At 40.3% G+C, this 22,674-nt stretch overlaps 2 protein-coding genes and 1 non-coding gene across 4 annotated transcripts; 2 read left to right on the top strand and 1 right to left on the bottom strand.

Moving 5' to 3' along the window:
- The first annotated feature begins 881 nt into the window (after nucleotides 1-881).
- On the top strand, nucleotides 882-7,086 carry LOC121971112 (splicing factor-like protein 1). 2 transcript variants are annotated; one of them, XM_042522238.1, is made up of 2 exons: nucleotides 882-3,203; nucleotides 5,524-7,086. In XM_042522238.1, the coding sequence occupies exon 1, from the start codon at nucleotides 916-918 to the stop codon at nucleotides 3,184-3,186; it is 2,271 nt and encodes a 756-aa protein (XP_042378172.1). In that variant the 5' UTR covers nucleotides 882-915; the 3' UTR covers nucleotides 3,187-3,203; nucleotides 5,524-7,086. The 2 variants fall into 2 exon arrangements, with proteins under 2 accessions (XP_042378172.1, XP_042378171.1); XM_042522237.1 differs by having other exon boundaries at nucleotides 5,635-7,086.
- A 1,716-nt stretch (nucleotides 7,087-8,802) lies between these two features.
- On the top strand, nucleotides 8,803-11,957 carry LOC121971113 (pentatricopeptide repeat-containing protein At5g01110-like). The gene has a single exon (XM_042522239.1). It carries the CDS (start codon nucleotides 8,910-8,912, stop codon nucleotides 10,995-10,997), a length of 2,088 nt encoding a protein of 695 aa, XP_042378173.1. The 5' UTR covers nucleotides 8,803-8,909; the 3' UTR covers nucleotides 10,998-11,957.
- Nucleotides 11,958-22,109: 10,152 nt separating this feature from the next.
- On the bottom strand, nucleotides 22,110-22,217 carry LOC121973930. The gene has a single exon (XR_006109834.1). It is a non-coding gene; the product is annotated as a small nucleolar RNA R71 (small nucleolar RNA).
- Between the last annotated feature and the right edge of the window lie 457 nt (nucleotides 22,218-22,674).

Raw genomic sequence — 22,674 nt, forward strand, 5'->3', positions numbered from 1 at the left:
TGTGGGGTTCATTTCCCCGAGGATTAAATACCCTCCCACCTAAAAGGCCGTTTGATAGGTGATTTATATACCTTCATCTTGTTGTGAGATTGTCGATGAAGAGCGCTCGAGGTGAGCGAAATCACCATTTACTTCATTGAGTTATCACCTAAAGTCCTCATGATGTAACTGAGTTAGTATTCGAGTGACAGAGTTGTTTCATTGGATAAGGAGCGATTCTTGCAGGGGGTTCATTCCCCTGAGGATTAAATATCCTCTCACCTAAAAGGCCGTTCGGTACATGATTTACCTTCCTTTATTTTACTATGAGATTGACGAGGAATGTTTTAGGTGAGTGAAATTATCTTTTGCTTTATTGAGTCATCGTTTGATTTTTTATTTTTATTTTTTTTTTTTGTAATTTTGAAGTTGACAGATTCAACTCCATAGAAATTTTTAATTGAACATCAAAATAAAAGGGAAGTGTTTGTGGAGGCCATCCAAGCTGCCAATATTTGTAGAGTTATGAAAAATTTTATAGTATACCATAGCTAAGATTGAATTCTAGACGGCTGATTAATAATCCGAAAAGTTTAACCACTGCACTATTGCCTGAGCTAAAAAACAGAAGATTTGGTTCGTTGAGTCATCGCCTAGAATCTGAGTTGTTTGGATGGTGGAGCCGTGGAGGCTTGCAATCATGAGTCCCTTCTTTCTATAAACCAAGCTCTTTATTGGGCCGGGCCGTGCCCAAATAGGCACACTAAGTTGTTTGAACCGTGTGTTTTGTACACGAGTTATTTCTGTACACCGGCCTCTCTTAATGGGCCGTGACGATAACGGAAAGTCCAAACAAAATCCTATAAATAGGCCGCACGGCGACTCAATCTCTTCTCGTACTAGTTCGTCCAGTTAGTCGGCATATCTTTCTCACTCATGGACGAAGCCCCCGCCGAAATCCGATCCTTCCAAACCCTAATTCCGCCGCCCCCCTCTACGCCTCCTTCCCCTCCTTTGACGGTGCATGAACCCCTAGATCAGGGCTTCCCCCCGCCTCCCCCTGCCGAAGCCCCATTCGATCCCTACCAGGACCACGCGCCCCCTTTCATCACCCCAGCCAAGCAGGATGCCCTCCCAGCGAAGCTCGATGACCGGCAGGTGATATCCGGAAACGCGGTCACTCACAGCGGCACTGACAAGGACGCCTCAGGCGGCGAGGAGGAAGCTAGCAGTCGCCGCCGTCGCCGGCGTAGCCGGTGGGAGCCCACTCCGTCCGAGGCCGATCAGAACGGTGGCGATGCGGCTGGCGATGGTAGTGGTAGGAAGAGGAAGTCCCGATGGGCGGAGGAAGAGCCGAAGCCCGTCGTTCAGCTCCCAGACTTCATGAAGGAGTTCACTGCAGATCTTGATCCTGAGGTACAGGCCCTCAATTTCAGGCTTCTTGAGATCAGCCGTCGCTTGCAGTCCACCTTGCCTCTAGATGATCGTCCTGAGGGTGCCCGGTCGCCGTCCCCTGAGCCGATCTACGATAACATGGGCATCCGAATCAATACTCGTGAGTATAGGGCGCGGGAGAGGCTGAATAAGGAACGGCAGGAGATTATTTCCCAACTGATTCAGCGGAACCCAGCGTTCCGTCCTCCTGCTGATTATCGTCCACCAAAGCTCCAAAAGAAGCTCTATATTCCTATGAAGGAGTATCCAGGCTATAACTTCATTGGTCTTATCATTGGTCCGCGAGGAAATACACAAAAAAGGATGGAGAAGGAGACAGGGGCAAAGATCGTCATCAGGGGAAAAGGGTCTATCAAAGAAGGTAAATTGCTTCAGAAGAGGGACTACAAGCCAGATCCAGCTGAGAATGAAGATTTACATGTCCTGGTGGAAGCGGAGACACAGGACTCACTAGAAGCTGCTGCTTCCATGATTGAGAAACTTCTGCATCCGGTTGACGAGGTGCTGAACGAACACAAAAGACAGCAGCTGAGAGAACTTGCAGCCTTGAATGGAACTATCAGGGATGAGGAATTCTGTAGGTTGTGTGGTGAGCCAGGACACAGGCAGTATGCTTGTCCTGCGCGCACTTCAACATTTAAGAGCGATGTTCTTTGTAAAATTTGTGGTGATGGTGGGCATCCCACGATTGACTGCCCCATGAAAGGAACAGTTAAGAAGATGGACGATGAGTACCAAAACTTTTTAGCTGAGCTTGGTGGTGCTGGTCCAGAGTCTTCCACGAAGCAGAGTTCTACATTGCCACTTCTTGGTTCAAGTGCTCCAGGAACTAATCTTGGTGGTGTACAAAGTCTGATTAAGAAAGACTATGATGAAACAAATCTTTATATTGGATATTTGCCTCCTGCTTTTGACGATGATAGCTTGATTAGGTTGTTCTCCCCCTTTGGTGATATTGTAATGGCAAAGGTTATCAAGGATCGAATCACTGGACTTAGTAAAGGTTATGGTTTCGTGAAGTACTCTGATGTATCCATGGCTAATCAGGCAATATCTAGTATGAATGGTTATCATCTGGAAGGAAGAACTATAGCTGTTCGTGTGGCTGGCAAGCCACCACAGCCTACAGCACCGCCGGTGTCGGTGCCTCCAGCTCCTCCAGCATCAGTTGGTGCATACCCTTCTCAGCAGTACATGCCTGGCGCACCTCTTACAAACCCACCACCTCCGCCTGGTAGTTATGCTCCAGTTCCCTGGGGACCACCTGTTCCTCCTCCTTATGCACCCTATGTTCCACCTCCCCCTGGTTCTAGCATGTACACCCCTGTTCAAGGTCAGTCAGTGCCTCCCTATACCATGCAGTATCCCCTTCAGCAACAAACAGCCCCTCCTGGTGTCCCAGGTCAAAATATGCCTTCTAGTGAAGCAATGCAGAACCTTCCTCCTGGAGTTCAACCTCAGAGTTCTACTACTACTGTTGCCCTCCCTGTACCAACTGATATGTATGGTAGTGGTTCTGTACCGGGAGTTAGCCCACCTGTTCCTCCACCTTCATTTGCTCCAGCAACTTATGGCTATGCACCTTATTATGTTCCTGTTCCACCACCTCATAGTTTTGATCCCACGCAGAGCATTGGGAATGTACCATGGGCCCATAGTGCAATGCCACCTCAGCCTGCATCCTCTGCTGAACAATCAACTACTCATGCTTCAGATGCAGAATATGAGAAATTAATGTCAGAGTTGAAATGATGCTGCTGTTTATCAAGGTACTTTCACTGGCCTATCTGATTTTGTTTATGAAGTGCAGGTAGCCGCTCTCTCACACCATGATCTGCACTATATAACATACATCGATGAAATTAGATTAGATTTTGGATACTAGTACATGATTTGAGCATTCTTAATAAATTGGAAAACCGTTATTTCTCAAATCTTCAACTAGATTGGTATTTATTATTTACATGTTGAATCCTTGAGACATCATAGCTTTTACATGGTATAACTTGATGCAGATTAGTATTGTAATGTGTTTATGTGTTATGATTTCAGATTAACTAGTGACCACGTGATTGGGAATCATAGTATAAGCAAATCTAAGTATGCCGGTAATGCAAATGACAAAAAAAGTTATTCAAAATGTGCAGATCTAGAAAGTTGACTATTGGAAATGTTTCTTTTTAGAAAATGATCTATGAAGATATAATATTAAATTGAAGTAATCAAAATGCCATATAAAGAAAAAATTTGTACTTTTTATCTTGTGTTTTTTCACATTCTTGTTGCCTGACTCCATATTTGCTTGTGGGCATCATATTTCCAATATGTCCAACCAATAGATTGGATCAGTTTAATATCTAAATTAATTTTACTGGTCAGCTGATTATATATATTTCAGTTACTGAGATTAGCAGGAGTTGGACCCAGTCCTCCTATCTTGACTTAATGTTCAGATTGGAAGCTACATATTGCTTTAATACTTAAGGCGATATGTGGTTCTAAAATAGTTGATGTTGCTTAAATAAATCTTTTTTTTTTTTTTCAATTCAGGAACTTATGCATTCTAGACTAGTCCAAATGTGTTATTACTTGATATGAAGCCTGCCTTCTATGAAAACTTAGCCTCTTGCGGTGAATTTGGTCCATTCATCCATGCTGTCATTTGAATAATCTTTGGCAATTTAAATCTCTTTTACTTTCTTCAATGTTCATTTATTGAAACAAAGAAGAAATTAGTTATTCATATTACACACTTGTTAATCAAATTTATCACGTGTATAACCAACCACATGAAGCAGCTAAGAAGCAATTTAAGATGGTTTGTAAATTGAAACTGTTTGATCCCTTAGATTGGAAATTATTTGACACAAACCTTATTATGTATTGTAAATCAAAATTTTAACTTGGCTTGGGGCTTCAAGCTTTCAAAAAGTTTATACATTATGTAGTCGGTATACCGGCAACCTATTGCATAATGCACATGTGGGATGTGGGGCATATGCAGGTGATATCAAACAATATTTTTAAAAATTATAATGATAAAGAAGAATATAATGTATGCAATAAACTGCTCAATTTTAAGGATACACTCAGCGATCATTTACATACATGTTTATGAATGCAGATTTTTTTCGTATGGTTGATATTGATATCTTCTACACATCACATGTCTATGAATACAGATTGTTCTTAAGTTTCATATTGATTCGTTTCTATATACATAGCATCTGCTTAATGTGCCATATTTAGGGCTGAGCAGTCAACCCGCCAAACCGACCAACCCGCTTATACCGACCCGAACCGAACCGAAAAAAAATAATCCGCCGGATATATGGCCGGATATAGAGTCCTAATATTGTTGATAAGCTGCTATACGTTGTAGCAGCTACTACCGATAAGCTGCTACATGTTATAGTAGATATTTTCGATTAGCTGCTACAACGTATAATGAGTAATGTCTATTATCATTTTAAAATATTTTATTTTTTTGTTGTACTTATATTTCATTGGATATAGGGTCGGATATCCAAATAATTGACAACCCGTCGGATATCTGATACATAAGAATCGCCGGATATAGAGTCGGATGTAGGTCCTGATATTGCATTATCTGATCTAGTAGGATCGGATAGTTTTTTATCTCAATAACCGAACCAACCCAATCCGTAATCACCCCTAGCCATATTCTTACATGCTCAATGCACACATAAGTCTGTCTGTTCCACTCAATGCCATTATTTAAATGATCTGAATTTCTCATGCATCTGTAGGATTCATTTTACGCATGTCTTATTTTATTAGATTCATTTACAAATTTTAGCTATGCTCGTTTTGATAATTCAAGAAAAAATGTTTGTTGATTTTGTGTTTACCTCTAATGCCTTTGTTATTCCCATTACTCATTTGTCTCATTAAGGCAGTTGAGGCATGGATTATCCTGGCTACGTTCTCGGTCGGAATGAGACAACAGCTTCATATTTTCCAATTTAGTAGCAACTTATGAGCAGTGATTTAAACAGTTATCTTTTCTTCTATATTACTGCTTTAATTTAACATTTTCGAATTGACATTTAATGTGGTTTTTGTCAGGCATGTGGTATCTTGGAGCTAAATTCTCAATTTCTTTCCTATTGCTATAACTACAACTAGTGGAAGTTTGGAACTCACATCTTATCTTGCTGTATATTCTGATTATTGCAGAGACTGCTGGGGCTAGAAGTGGTCACTAAGTTTGGATTTATCGTCAATTTGTAACTGGTTTCTTTTATGCCTAACAGTGCTATTATCCAGCAGGAAAATTGGCTCTCTACTCTTAGACGGCAGGCGGCCATAAACTTTTTCTAGTTCATCTGCATTTGTTCTTATATTATTGCCTCAAGGATCTCTTTCTAAATACTCTTGTGATGTTTAAATTTGCAATTGGGACTAATCCTTTGGCTTGTCTTCAGTATTTGATAGTTTCCCTTATGAAGCTAATTACATTTATTAATGTGAGATTTTTCTTATACTTTGAACAAAAAAAATTACTACTTTTTAGCTGCTTCTGTTATGCAGAGTTGACATGCATTCTTAGCATCCTCCTGTGAGGCTGAGCTGTTTGCCATACCACTTCATGGGTATTGGTTAACTTACCTCTAGTTGTCTTATCTGTTTATTTTCTATGGTGTCTAATATGGTTTAAAGTTTCTTTGCCACAGCAGAAGATCTGTTATTTGAGTTATTTTTAAGTGGTGCATCAGGTAAATTGTCTGGCGAACATTGATAGAATTCGTTAAATGGTAATAATCATATGACGACAGTTTTTACTGGTCCAGCCTCTTAAATTCATCTGAATGGAGTCTCCAAATATAAACTTCATAGCTTTACTTTTTCTTTTTCATTTTTTATATTATATAGAGTTTGCTAACACTTGCTATCCTGCGTAACTTGTGCACGTGCAGAGGTCAGGCTAAAGGTGGTAAATCAGATTATAGTTTGTTTAAGAATAATTTTTTGCTTGCATGGTTCTTTTATTCCATTCTCTTGATATTTTAATTTCAAACTAAAATCAGTGGCTTCTAAGTGAACGTATGCTTTATCAAATTGTTTTGCATCTATTCAATTTCTTTCTCCAATTTTCTTTATTTGTTTATCAAGTTGCACATTCCCTTGTTTGATTGGTATCTAGCCTTAATGTGCTCAATGAATTTGCTTACATCCTTCACTTTTGAGCCTCTAACATGTTGATTGCAGAAATTAGTCGGTGATGGTTCTGGGATTTCTGTGCTTAGATTGATTGGAATACTAGGGCCAAAGGTACTAGCGTTCTGCTAATATGCTTATACTAATCCACTTATTTTCTACTTCTAACCTGTCAGTTGCAGTAAGTTAAGAGGTGGTGTGAGCTTTTTCTTTCGTATTTATTGAGGGGTGCTAAAACAGCAAGAATTTGGTGAATGAGAGGTCATTTTTGTTTTGTTTTGTTTTTTTTTTTTTGTTTTCTCTTTTGGGGTGAACTTTGCTGGCTCACCTTGGGAATTCTAGTTGTAGTCATTTATTTTTTTGGCTCACATTCATTGCCCTGTTTGTCATTGGGATTCTTCACCGAGGTTATTGTATTAGCTAATATGGGTCATTTTTATTTAGAAAGAGCTTTTAAGGTTGTTAGATTAATCTCGTTCCTGATTCATTGCCATCCTATTGTCATTTCTCTGTGTCATTTCAGATAATATTCCCTAATACATTTTTTTGTTCTCCTTGTTGAAACTCAAACCAATTTCTTCTTGGCTTCTCATCCTCTTCTCTTCTTAAAAATACAAGACTTCAAAAGCTTGTTGAGATGTGAAATTTCGAGTGCTCATATTTTCAAGTTGAAAGTTCGAAGATTGCGTCGATGCAGATAATTTATAGTAGCTGACGTTCTTGGGAGAGAAAACATAGCTGGTAACTTGAAGAAGACGGCATATCTGGGGCCACCGGTTTGTGAGAGATTTATTATTCTGCTATCCCATGCGCTTGTTCACCTGAAAATTGGGCGCCCTAACTACGCTGCCGTCTTTCTTAGCTTTGCCACTCAACGGGAGTTGTTGCTTGATGTAGCTGTTGGGTACTTTCTTTTGTATCTTTCACTCTGGGTTTGTCTGCCCGAGGAGGATGCCGCCGGCGAACGAACACGGCTGCTCCCTGGTTGCTGTTGCTGTTGGGTTCTTTCATTTGTACCTTCCACACTGGGTTTGTCCGCCCAAGGCGGATGCCGCTGCTGTCGCCACCACTTGACCAGCGGTGGGTGCCCACTTCAAGCTGGTGGTGCCTGCCGTCTGGTGGACTCACCTTGGGAGTTGCTCGTCGAGCAAGGCATGCTTCTGGCCTTGTGGGGATGCGGCGGTGGCCATGGAGGAAGATGAGTGGACAGTGCTGGCGGAGTGGCTGCAGGGGAAGGGCCAGATGTTGATGTTGAGCTCTGCAAGGCTCCCAGCGCTGCCAACTCACCGGTTCTTCTTGAGGATCAGGTGGCCGTCACTGGTGTGAGGTGAGGGTGAAGATTTTCTTGGGACGGAGATGGGTGGTGGTAGCGGGAGGTGAGGGTGAACAGGTAGGAGGTGGGGTAGAAGCCGCCTGTGTGGCAGAACTGGAACTGATCAATGGGAGTTGCTCCAACTTTCAAACATCAAAATATGTTTAAGATGTGGATGATTATAATAAAGGATTCCCAATATATCGTGAATCTATAATAAAGGATTCTCAATATATCTTAAATGTGGATGATTATAATAAAGGATTCCTAATATATCATAAGATTCATGTTCTTGAAAATCAACACTTCTTCAAATTAAGAAAACGGTTAGGAAGGGAGAAGATATGGATGAGTATTTGGTTAAAATCGAATTGAATTTATTTATTTTATCAAAATTTTAAAATAAATTAAATAAATATAATATTAGTTAATTTATCGAAAATTGAATTAATTGTTATTGTTTTTTAAATTTTTAAATTTTTTTTAAAAATAAAATTTAGTTTTGGTTTTAAAAAACTTAGGATCTAAAAATTTAGTTTGGTTCAAAAATTTAGTTAATCAAATCGATTAATTGAAATAATTAATTTTTTATAAAGAATTTTAAAATTTGACAGATTTATGGATAATGTGATAATAGGAAGGTTACTTCCACTTCCTGTCATCCAGAATCCATAACGGAAATTCTGAATGGAAAGAATTGCAATGGAAAGATTCGATCTTGCCGGTACCGATAATGTTCTAACATGACTTAAGGGGGGTCAATAGGGTCCGCCGGGGGTGGAGTCAAGTTGGGCACCACCTTCATAGGCAGCGCCCAATTTTTCTTTGCCACGCCTTTAGAGCAGAGTAAGGGAAACCGAATGAATTTAATTTATCATTCGCAGAATATACAATTTTATTATTATTATTATTTTATTTTTCAATCCACGGGGGTGATATTCCAATCCGATCCAATTTGCAAGAGGCCGAGTGATATTCCACCATGGCGCCGTCTTCCTCCGTCGGAAACGCAACCCGCCGCGCAGCCCTCCACCGCTCCTCCTCCGCCATCCACACTCCTCCTCCTCCTCCTCCTCCTCCTGCCCCTTTCCAATTCAATCCTCAAAACTCTCTTTTTCGTAGTCCGCTCAAGCCTCCCCTCCCGCTCGACGCCCTAGATCGATCCTTCGAAAAGAACCTTCCTTTGCCCCAGACTCCGCTCCATGGCGGCAAGCTACCCTCCAAGACCCTCTGCACCATGATTCACATCTGCGTTCGCAGCCGTCGCTTCTCCGACGCCCAGTCCCTTCTCCTCCGGCTTGTCCGCCGCAAGGGGGCATCCCGGGCAGAGGTCGTCGACGCACTAGTTTCCACCGCCAACGACTCCGCTCGCCCCCGATCCCCCGTCTTCGATCTATTGATCCGCACCTACGTCCAGGCGAGGAAGCCGAGGGAAGCTGCGGAGGCGTTCCAGGAGCTAAAGGCTAGAGGTCTCGCCGTTTCGATCGACGCCTGCAATAGCCTGCTTTCCGGATCGGTCCGGATGGATTGGATCGACCGAGCAAGGGAAATATACAGCGACATGGTCGACATGGGGGTGAGTCCCAACATCTATACCTTAAACATCATGGTGAACGTCTTCTGCAAGGATCGTAGGTTCGACGGGGCGGAATCTTTCATCTCCGAAATGTCAAAAAGAGGAATTTTTCCCGATCTTGTGACGTATAATACTCTGATTGATGCCCACAGCCGCGCGGGGCATCTGAAAGAGGCGCTGCAGTTGCTGAGTTCCATGGCCTATAAGGGATTGAAGCCAGATGTTTCAACTTACAATGCTTTGATGAATGGTTTCTGCAAAAACATGCAGCACGAGAAAACCAAAGAATTGCTGGATGAAATGCTGGGCCGTGGCTTGGTGCCCAACGTTTCTACTTTCAACATTTTGCTCGGCGGGTTCTGTAAGCTCGGCGACGCCGGCGAGGCCTTGAGGATTTTTAACAGGATGACCAGCAGCGGCCTTGTTCCTGATATAGTCAGCTTTAGCTCTATGATAAATTTGTTTGCAAAGAAAGGCGATATGAATCGAGCATTAGCATATCTCCGAGAAATGAAGGCCATCGGTTTAGTTCCTGATAATGTGATCTACACCATGGTCATCCGTGGATTTTGCCGACTTGGATCGACCTCTGAAGCTCTTAAGATTCGTGATGAGATGGTAGAGAATGGTTGTCTGCCGGACGTCGTCACCTATAACACAATCTTGAATGGGATGTGCAAGGAACGGCGGCTGCTAGATGCATATCAGCTTTTTCTTGAGATGGTAGAACGAGGAACAGCCCCTGACTTCTGCACATTTACGACTCTCATCGATGGATATTGCAAGGATGGCGAGGTCGAGAAAGCTTTGAGGTTGTTCGACAGAATGCTCGACAACAATTTGAAGCCTGACATTGTCACCTATAATAGTTTGATTGCCGGTTGCTGCAAAGAAGGAAACATGGATAAGGTAACCGAGTTGTGGGCTGACATGCTCGCCGGAGAAATTCTGCCCAACTGCTTTACCTACGGCATTTTGATAGACTACTACTGCAGTTTCGGTCAAATGGAAGAAGCCTTCAAGTTTTGGGATGAAATGGTGGAACATGGAATCGCGCCTAATCTTGTGACATACAATTCAATTGTTAAAGGGCACTGTCGAGCTGGTGATACTCCAAAAGCTGAAAAAGTGATGAAGAAGATGATTAGAAATGGCGTCTTCCCCGATCGAATAACTTACAATACACTGATTTGTCAGTTTGTTAAGGAAGAGAAGATGCTTGAAGCTTTTGAATTGATCAATAAGATGGAAAACAAAGGGGTAATGCCAGATGTTATCACATACAATATGGTGATTTTAGGGTTTTGTCAGCTAGGGAAGACGCGAGAGGCTAATTCCATGTTCAAGAGAATGATTAAGAAAGGAGTCCAACCTGATAAATCCACCTATACAACCTTGATGAATGGTCATGTTTCCGTTGACAATGTGAAAGAGGCATTTTGCCTTCATGATGAAATGATACAGAGAGGTTTAGTGCCGGATGATAAATTTTAGCTCATAGTTTGGTGCCATTGCTTCAAACTGCTGGTGTTTGTGGAGAGCTTAAGGGACCTATGGGAAATCGAACTTCCTGACTTAAAAAGTTTGATCACTCAAAGGATAAGGCAAGTTCTCCAACTTCTACTTTGCAGGCCTAGTTCCCAATTTTTTTTTCTCAGAGATGCCATATTCCACCTGTCTATTCTTTTGAGAAAGAGACTGGGAAAAGGGATAGAGATAACGAATCTGTCTCATTAATTTGGATGCCTTCAAGATGAGGATGGTTTTTTTTTTCTTTTCTAGATAAATAAATTCTTTATGAAAGATTCTGATTGAAAGAGGAGAGGAGCATATGATCGTCAATTACAGACAATTCAACCAAGGCAGAAAAATCTTTGAATAAATCCATGGAAATAAATATTCGATTGTTACTGCTAATAAAAAAAAAATCGATTTTTTGAGCCGAGTAAGACAATTGAATAAGGCACGTTGAGTAGAAAGTCGTTTACAACGCATTCGAATGTCTTCTTCTAGGGTTTCCAGAAACTACAAGCAATTGAAACAAAGCTCGCAAATCTCATCGTCTGATCTATGGCAATAAACATTCGATTACTGCTGATGAAAATTAGAAATCGGTTGTCGGAGCAGAGTTAAGAACACGGAATGGGGTACATGTGAGTTGCGAGATGATCAGCAAACCCTACAGGAAGAAGGATGGATCGGATCGGATCAGCTGGTGTAGATGTGGGGGTGGAGGGCGACGATGATGATGGAGTAGATGCCGAAGAAGATGAGGGTGTGGAGGGCGACGGCCTTGCCGTTGGTCCGCATGCTTCCGAACTCCACCGGACGGTAGGTGCCGGGGGCCTCGAGGATGAGTCCTGGCGAGAGAAGCACGAAGAGCACCACGCCGACGACCACCGGAGCCCAGTCTGCCATGGATCCCTCTCCCCTCTACTGCGACGCGATCGCCGGCACGAACACAAACGAGCGAAGGTGTGAAGGGAGAGAGAGTGACGAGACTCGAGAGAAAAGAGGAAGAGGACAAAAGACTGGCAAATTGAATATAAAAAAATATAAGAAAAAAATAAAAGGAAATTCGCCGGATCGTTCTGCGTCACGATCTCACCACGTCAGACGGTCAGAGTTCGTGGGCCCATTTAGTTTCTCACGTGGGCAGAAGGGGAGACGTAGGTACCACCCGTGGTTTTGTCCGCAGGAAGTGTGCCTAGATTTTTTAATTTATTTATTTAGCATTATAAAAATTTAGAAACGATCATATGAAAAAAAAATCCTTACTCTAAGTCTAAATTTTACTGGCTTTATTATCATTGGACTAGTTTTAATAAAAAAATATATTTAAAGTAATTCCGGCTAAAATTATAATGAAAGTATGAAATAGCTTTAAGTTATGTTAGAGCAGTTTTAATCAAGTTAAATAATTTTGATTAAATAGCAAGATAGTTTGAACCAATGTAGAAAAAATAATATTAGTAGAGTTGTAAATAAGTTAAATTAAATCAAGTTTTGTGTTATTTAAATTTATTTGATAAAGTAATTTAGTCGATCAAACTAAATTGATACAAGATCTTTTAGAGAGTAAAATTTTTGACTCAGAACTCAAAATCAAGCTCGTACTTGTAGAATTTAAAAATCTATATTTGTTATGGAAAAACTCGTAACCGCCAAATTTTAGGTCCAAAATCAACCGTTTATGTCCTATTCGGAGTCTCTAAAGATCTTTTTATTATTTTTAGTCATTTCCATTTTTATGGTATTTAGGATATTTTTGGTATTTCTGGTATCTATGTGTTAGAGTTTGTCGAGGCCAAATCCCTTGATCCACAAAAAAGTGAATCAGAGGATGGATTGTTGAATATGTGTGAATGGAGAAGAGGTGGAAGAGGATAGAAGCTCCATTGTGAATAAGACTTTAGTCCCACATTGGGAGTTTTATGACATGTTGGTTGATTTATATTGATTCATATGCATTGAGGATGTGAACAAATACATGGGGAGAAGCTTTCTCTCACGTGACTACTAGAGCTTCACCACCAGAGCTTGGTGGGAATCATGGTGGTCCCACTCGGTGCCAAAGCCCCGCCGGCTATTTGAACAATCTCTACGCCCGACCAACCTTTTTGACAACCCGACCTGTCTGCTTTGCGTCGGCCTATCTACTTCGCTGACCCTACATCCCGGTCAACCTCTCTACCCGCCCGGCTGATCTTCCTGTACAAACTTTCTGCTTGGCCGACCTACCCACCCGATCGCTCAACCCACTTTGTCAACACTGTGCAGACTGCCTTCATCACTTGGCAGAAACTAGCCCCTATTGGCAGCTCAGGTCATCTCAACTGTAAGTTGAATTTAATTTGAGTATTTAAATTTAGCTAATACCTGTATATCTCCGGCAACATATTGTTTGTCCAACATGGACCACTTGTAATTGCGTACGGATCATGGTTGTGATCCAACCGTAATTGGTTGCGATCCCTTTCTGCGTTCACCGCCCCTCAGATTATAGTTTGACTATGGGCGGGTAGCTAGAGGTCGCTCAGAGGCCGCCCCCACTTAGCGCCCGGTAGGCATGCACTTACCCACTGCTGGTGGCCTCCAAGCGGCCTCTGGCTACCTTTCCCAACCCAAATTATAACCTGGGGGGACCGTGAAACCAGGAATGGATTGCAACTAATTGTGGCTGAATCGTGACCATGATCCGACCGCAATTGCAAGTAGTCTATCCCCTAATCTACTATTTTATGGATCAAAGAATCCGATCTCGAGTTTATCTATATCAGCATCTTATTTTATTAATTTTTTTCTATTAAGTAATTTCTTTTTCTGATAAGGTTCCTTTCGTTTCTTTACAAAATAGTAATTGAGATATGTATATTAGGAATTCTTTTCTTTTGTGAGTCTTAGGGTCTAAAGTGTATATAAATACCTATTTAGATGTTCAAGGAATCATCCCTCTATTATTAACAAAGTTTCTTTTTCAGCAGAAGACGAGATTCTTTTTGGTGTTTTTCAGGTTTTCTTTTTGTCTTCTCTTCCAATTTCCATTTTTGTTTTGTCTACATGATAATCCGACATAATAAACTGATCCTAAAATTAACTAAGTGGTTAAAATGGCTATTCAAACTTGATTTGTTTTTGGCTCGACCTTGATTTGAACTTGATTTGTTCAGATGTTAAATTGATTGAATTTTTTCTTATATTTTTAAGTGTGATTGATGGATTAGTAAGCTTGATATTATAAGTTTGTTTGTATTAAGATTATTTTTCTTTCACAAGTTTTAGTGAGAGGTTTTGTTGATGAACATGGTTCATAAATTGTTTTCTTAGATTGATTTAAACTGATTCTACATTAACTAAATTATTAAAATGATTATTTAAACTTGATTTTTTCTTAGATTGATTTGAACTTGGTTGTTTTAGATGTTTAAATTTTTAATTCAAATTTATTTGAATGGTTGAATTTTTTATATTTTTAAGTTTAGTTGATTGATTAGTAAGCTAGATATTATAAGTTTGTTTTAAAATTATTTTTTTTCACAAGTTTAGTAAGAGGTTTTATTGATGAATATGATTCATAAAATTTTTTCAAGAACATTGTGTTGATGCAATTAACACTAATGGTTAAGCTTAAGTTTTGATGAATGACAAATGGATTAAAGTTAGATATTGTATTATCTAACCTTATTACCAAATGCGCAAGAATTGATGGGTCTAGAGGACTTGACACTAGGTTGAAGTTTAGTTAAATCTGAGGACCTAATAACTGACATGAAGTCCAGATATATCAAAGAGTGACCTGATATCTGGTGGGACCTAACAACTAGCACAAGTCTAGTTGGGTCTACGGATTTGACAACTGACGGGAAGATCTTGTGGGCCAAAAGGTAAGTCAATTGATTGTAAATGGTAAGTGACGTAAGTCATTGGAGGAGAGAGATCCAGTGGGAATGAGTCCTGGTGGAACTATAGATGTGGTTTAACTTAAAACCATTTGGGAAGTCTAAGCTGAGATCATGATTAGATCCTGATTTTAGGAAGACATGATCTAATTAATAGTGCTATTTTACTATTGTGCTAACTCTGTTTTGCAGGGTATAGTTTATTATTTGGACTAATGTATTTTGCAGGGGTGAAAAACACTTTAAGCCTCAGATGAACAATGATCTGATGCACCTCCTAAGCACAGGAGGCGGCTTGGATGCCTCGGCTGAAGATTCTGTGCAAAAAGGCACGGAGGTGCCTAAAGCTTGGCACGGAGGCGCCTTAGAGCACTTAGAGGTGCCCTCAAGGAGATAAGATTAGTGGATAAGACTTCGTGGTAGGGAGGCACCCTGGAGGCGCCTCAAAGGCTTATTGGAGACGCCTCGGAGACGCATTGGAGGTACCCTTGCATGGATATTGTTGGTCCCTTGGTGGCCGGCTAGAAGGGGGGTTGAATGACCCTGCACAATCTAAAAACAAATACCCTTCTCGGACTTTTAAAAGAACACTTGCATAAATTGATATAAAGGAATAAGCTAAAAGAAGAGGCTCACAACTTTTACTTGGTTACAATATGAGAGATTGTTAATCCAAGGAAGTAAACGTACTAAGTATCTCCTTCAGGCAGAGAAGCTTCTTACAACAATAAAAGTACAAAATGAGAAGCTAAACTAACAATGAAGAGCGCACAAGTGTTGTATTACAATTGCTTGTTCATTTAATAGCTTCTGCACTAAAGCTATATTTATAGCTTTAGTCGGGGCGCCTGGAAGGGTTCCAGGCGTCTAGAGGGGGATAAAGTTTTATCCCCTTCGTAACGGATCACAGTCAAACGCGATTCGGTCAAAGTCACACTCCGGGCGCCTGGAAGGGTTCCGGGCGCTCGAACTTCCAGGCGCCCGGACTTTTGGCGCCCAGACCTCAAAGTCAACCTCATTGACCTTTTTGGTTCAAGCCTTCTACTTTGGTTCAGTTCACCTTGGTCCAGGTCTTCCGCTCCTGCTCCGCTCTCTTGGATGATTTCGGCCAACCGAAATAAGGCTCACCTGAACCCAATTTCGGCCTTCTCGAGCAACCTTCCGCTCCGGCTTCTCGTCCCTCGGAAACGCCTCGCACTTCCTTCTTGTCCGCCAACGTACTCTTCCGCAGCACCTCGTCCTTCGGACGCACCGGGCTCGTCAGCTCTCTCTCATGTCGTCCTTCTCGCTAGCTGCGTCTTTTGCTCGACTTCTTGTGTTCCTAAGCTCTTGCACACTTAAACACAAGGTTAAAACACCACAGGACCTAACCTAACTTGGTTGATCAAATCAAAATAATCTTGGGGTTCAAATAGATATAAGCCAAAGGTATAGCAAGTTATTGAGTTTGATTTCCTCGAGATCAGTTTTGAGGTTGGAGGCGCCCTCAACAACCTATAATTGTCCTATTCGACTGACATAATGGAATGAATTCATCCTCAAGCCTTAAAGATCCTTCTGCTCGACATCCGACCGTTGCAAGTAGACCAACACCAATATACAAGCTCGATCAAAGTCAATCATTCTAGTGTTGGTAACAAATTCTTGAATTGTGCATTTATTTTTATAATTGTATAAGGAAGTGTAGGTCAGCTACACTGTCCTTTTCGTTCTTATACTCAATTCCCTCTTTTGGCAGTTCTGAAAGAGGTTTTTAGTGGATTTCCCATTGATACGGTCTGAATAATTGTGAGTTTTAAAGTACAAGTTGACGAAGGCTCTGAACCAAGTAAAAAAAAATACTTATGTTCTATTTTCTCACATTCCTTTTCTTACTTATCTTGTTTTATTATGCTACACTCTGTTTCAAAAAGGAAAAGATACGTGATTTTCCCCTCCCCCTTTTCACGTGCATCGATGCTACAAGTATTTTCTTATTTTTCTCAAAATTGGTATAATACTATTTGAGTCATTCTTTACGTTTATTATCTCCCACACTACTAATCTAAGACCTAGTCTTGAGATTTTTTTTTGTAGTTTTCTTTATGTGCTAGGTTATTTTTCTCAATGACCCAAATTGAAGGATACAACACCGCTCTCCCCGACTCTTCAACTGGGACGACTTCCTGTATTAGAAGAAGTGAATGGAAGTGTACGTAAAGACCGATATTGGCCAATGATTTAGCATTCGAAGAGGATATATATGACCTCAATTGATGACAACACCAGAATTCCACTTGACCAGAAAAAGTGGAATCTAAAAATGAAGAAGAAAGCGCAAGTCGACTTGAAGGCAATGAACACAATTCAGTGCAGACTTATAAACGAAAACTGATCCGCGTTGGCCTGCACGAGAATGCAAAAGAGTTATGGGAAAAACTCGTCGAATTACACAAAGGAACAAATATCGCTAAGGTAACGAAACTTGACTTCCTCTTAAATAATTTATTTAATATTAAAATACAGGATAGAGAGACAATGAACCAGTTACATGCAAGGATCTAGGGCATTCTTAATGGACTCCACATGATCAACCACCAGATGGAGAACCGAGATATCATAAGGTACACCCTAAACTCATTTCCCCGAAACATACTGTGAGCATCGATAGTATATACCTATAAAGCTTGGAGAAATTTATCTAGGTTAAAATTAGACGAATTATTCTATGAACTAGAACTATATGAACAAACTACCTCCAAAAAGACTGAGAAAGGTATTGCCTTCTTGCAGATTTCTCAAAAGAAGTAAAGACTAGAACCCAACTTGAACTAGAGACTGAGTCTGACTCCAACCAAGAAGAACACCTAGTGAACTTGGTAAGAAAGATATTCACAAAAAAAATGGACTTCTCCAATAAGGACATGTAGAAAATGATTAAGCCTACTTCCAACAAAGCAAATGTCATATGTTATGACTGCAATAAGAAAGGAAACTACAAGCACAAGTGTCCAAATCAAGACTAGTCTAAGAAACCAAATAATAAGAAGGCACTACAAGCCACTTAGGATGAGTCGTCCTCTGAATCAGACAATGATGAATCGAAGCAGAACTACCTCACACTGATGGCTATCGAAACCAAATTAGAATGCGAACTAGACAAAGAAGGTGAGTCTGAAAGAGAATCAAGCCACAGATCCATATCCATTTCCGAAGATTCCGATGAGGTCGAATCTCACTTACCTCTAAAATTTTTAAAATTATTTCTTTTTTAAATAGAAAACTAACAAAAACTAAAAATCAATTAAATGTGATCCTTAAGGAAAACCAATACCTTAAGGAATAACTAAACTTAAATCAAACAACCGAACTAGTTCACTTTAAAAATTTAACTCAAGTTACAAAACTTGAGGAATAAAATTTCAACTTGAAGGGTGAAGGAAGTTGAAAATTTAAAATAATTATTAGAAAAATTCATAACTAAATCTAAATACATGGATATGATACTTGGATCACAAAGGGTCATTTACAATAGATCTGGAGTTGGATACAAATCCAAATCAATAAATAAAACCTTTATTTCATTAATAACTCAAAATAAGAAACTAACTAAAGCTTGGATTCTGAAAACTTATTTGACAACTGACACCACAATGAGGCATCTCTTAACAAGGTAATGAATCTTATGACCGCAGAGTTGGAAGTGCACTGTGTTAAAATCGTAGATCTTACTAAGGCGACTCCCAAGGAGGGAGCATTACCAACTTCGACTCCATCCCCAACAAAAGAGGGCTTCTCGACTGGTAGCAAGGGCGCCCAACCCAATTACGGAGTCATGATTTACTATTGGTCCACCAAATGTTCCCATACAGATATTGTCCATGGAATCAAAGGCTCCCCTCTGAGTTTCAAGGAAAAGGCACTGCTTGTCTAGTTTCTCAACTGAACAAGCAGGCCCCTCCTCCCCCTGTACAAATTCTCACCGGATCACGAACACACATAGGATCAAGAGGCTACCTTACTACGACTGACCTTCCTTTGGTGCACCTCTTCCCTATCCCCCAAACTTTAGCTCCCATCCTCTCGTTAAAGCAAAAACTCCTCTCATGGGAGCTAGCTCTTCTCGTGTTCCCGAGGACTTGCTAGATGAAGACATTCCTCTGGTGGAGCTTGTCCATGACCTAGTCCAGGCTGAGCATTGGATAGATCTTTCTATCTATCGTCTAGCAACCCTTGCTTAGAAGGGCAAGGAAACAACGATCCAAACCATGCCCTTTTGAGATTTAGCAAAACAACTTTTGTGAAATTATGCCAAGCACATGTCCCAGTTGATGATTTTCGAATGACGATATCCCAAACTCCGTTAGAGCTGTCAGGATTTGAAGGCCCACATAGCTGAACTAGAGGACCTGCTAGCTGGCGTGAGCCTTTTTCATGTCACAAGGCGCTCCAAATTAATTAAAATTGAAACTCATTAAATTTAAGACAAGTGTTGTAGCAACGAGTCCCAAGTCATATTTTTCCAAGGATAACTAGTAAGTGTGTGTAAATTCTATATTTGATTCAAATTGAATTCTCTGGTAAACAGGATCAATTAAGCTTCTCCATTTGATTCACATTGCAAATTGAATTCTTCTACCATCAAAAATAAAATCAAAGAAGGTTCATTCTCATCTAAACATGATTAAACTCCACCTCATCAAGTTATTAACAATTAAATTCAGATTTTTAAGTATCATCTCATCAATGAGTTAATTAATATACATTCCATTCAAATTCACAGAAATAAAGCATTCAATATTCACATTAGCCATTAAACTCAAGAACTAAATACAATTGCAAAATCGAAAGCAACATCGCATTCACCATCACAATCAAATTCGATACTCATCTTAATCACCAAGTCTTCAATCCTCAATCACATTCAACAATGTCTGATAGAGGTTAATAATGAAAATCTCAAGTGATTCATTCAACATTCAAGCATGAGCACTGTCACACAAATCTAAAGAATCGAACAAGGGGGTTTTCTAAATCTATAAATTGAAATTAAGCACCAACTTGTAAAGAACGGGTAAGGTAATTCAAACTAGAAATTAAAATGCAATCTATACTATCAGATCTTCAGATTTGAGCAAATGATATGAGAAATGAAAAGAAATCAAAATCTAAAAACATTCCACACCCAAAACTAAACTCAAACTCCTTCCTCTCTGCCATGAACAGAGAATCATCTCTGGGAACGCCCTTCGGGCAATCACTGACAAAAAACTATACTCACAACATCATTCAGGAGAAATCCAAAGCTACTGGGAACACCCTAACTAGCTTAGGATCACCTGAACTCACCAGCCGCTAAAGAACAGTGGATGTCTTGGAATTACGAGGTGAAATCGAGGATGGATTGAACTATGAAGAACGGGAAACACCCTTAATCTTTTTAGTTGGATGATGGTAGCATTAGATCGGGGAATGCCCTCAAAACTGTGCTTGGTTGATGCTCGCGGAAAGCAAGATCATGAATGGGGAACACCCTCAAAACGCGCTCTGACCCATGATTTCTGGTCGTCGGATCATTGCAAGCTTGTCGGAGATGAAGAGGTTTGATTTTCAGATCTGGAAGAGGAATGGGAGGCTTCGACGTCATGAAGAAGATGATGGTGAACAGTGTAGAAATCGTGAGGAACGACCAGCTCAAAGAGTATTGTAGCTTCTTGCGGCATATAAACCCTTCTCAAATATGGTCAGACAGTCCAGATCACTCCGAGTCTTGATCAACGGTGAGAACTTTTCAGATCTGGATCAAAAGCTTCTGGGTCTTCATCAATGGCTGTGATGTGTTTCCTCTTGGCTTGGATGGGCCGGATCTTCAACAGTTGGCTCAGATCTCTCCGATTTTCAATGGATGGTCCAAATCGCTCCAAGACTTGATCGACTTGATTAGTCCTATATTTGAGCCCAAATGCGGTCTGATCTGATCGGGTCCATGACTCTTTTGATGTCTACAAAATAATAATCAAAATATTAGCATCAAATACCATGAAAATAAATTAATTTGCAATTAAGTCTAAGATAAAAAATGTGATGTAGATATGAGTTCAATCTATGAGAAAATCATTAAAAACTTGCATTATGAATCAAGATAACATAGTCAAAATCATGGTTATCACTAGCCGCATCTCCCTCCCCAGAAGTTTTATAAGCTATAGCTCAACAAGAAATAATTGCTTCACAATCAGAGATTGATCACTTTAAGCAACTACAAGCAGATCTTGCTTCTGATCAAGCGACAATTACCCGACTATGAAGGGGGATTGCGGATGTAACAACCCAAAGAATCAGTCTAGCGCACTTCCTGAGTCAACTGCAGGTAGAGATAGCATACTGACCACCATCGCAACTGACAATCAAGAGAAATTAGAAGCAGCCGTAGCTAAGGAGGTGACCACTTGAGCTGATTTAGAGTCTAGTTAGTAGGAGTTGAGGATTCTAAAGGTGGAGGTGGGAGTCACTTGGGAGTGGCTGAATCAACTAAATCTTTGGTGGAAACCCGTCACTATGACATGGAGGCTACCCTTGAAGCAATTGAAAATGCTCGTGTTGAGGTGAGCGACCAAGAGGTTTCCCTGAAGGTATTGCAAGCTTCTACGGAGGAGATAGAGACCGAGAAGAACCAACTGGAGGGCAAAATATCTGAGTTTAAAGAGTATCAAGGGCAGAAGACGAGCGATGAGCCATCAAGAAAAAGGAATTCTTTTAATTGATGGAAGTTTATGATAGAGTCAACACCCACTTCATTTGCATTGTGCAACATGGCATTGATAGCACCTTGAAGCAGTTGGTAGAATACGGGAAGCTCCTTGCTGACTCCCCTCTTCCAATCATCGATGGCATCATATGCACATGGTTTCTGGTCTAGCATTATCAGACCATTCATAAAGGCCAATAATTTTGAGATTAAACATGTTGTAATTACCATGGTACAACAACATCAATTTGGAGGACTACATGAGGACCTAAACCAACATTTAGAGGTTTTCTATGAGATTTGTGGAAAGATGAAAATGAACGAAGTTCCGGCTAAAGTAATAAGACTTCTCCTTTTTGGATTCTCATTGAGGGATTGAGCAAAATTGTGGCTCACTTCATTACTAGCCAACATCATTACATCCTGTTAGCAATGCAAGCAATTATTCATTGACAAATTCTACCCACCTTACAAGATAACATACATGTGAAATCAGATTGCTAACTTCAAGCGGAATGACAGTGAATCTCTTTATGAAGCATGGGATAGATTCAAAAATATGCTTAGATTATGTCCACATTATGGATTAGAGAAATAGTTCATGATCCACACCTTTTATAATGAAATCAATTATCAGACCAAGGTATCTCTTGACTTCGCAGTTGGTGGAGCTTTGATGAATAAAGGTCTTGACGAAGCAGAGGAAATAATTAAGAGTGTGACTATCAATCACCATCAATAGGCATTTGAAAGAAATGGAAGTTCCTTTCCTTACAATTCTATCAAGTTACCCAGTAAATACGATGTTGACGTTTTAAGTTTAATTTCTACAAAAATGGATGTCTTGACAAAGAAGTTCAACTCTATTGGAACTAATCCGATAAATGCAATTGTAAGAGTTTATGAATCTTGTGGAGGTATAGAACATATACAAGAAGCTTGCCCTCCTTGGAGATATCTTAGCATAGTTAGCTTAGATTGAACAATGCGATGCAATTGGCAACTTCAACATGAGGTAAAACAATCCATATTCCAACACATATAA

Source organism: Zingiber officinale, chromosome 4A, assembly GCF_018446385.1.
Source record: "Zingiber officinale cultivar Zhangliang chromosome 4A, Zo_v1.1, whole genome shotgun sequence".
Taxonomy (NCBI): Eukaryota; Viridiplantae; Streptophyta; class Magnoliopsida; order Zingiberales; family Zingiberaceae; genus Zingiber; species Zingiber officinale.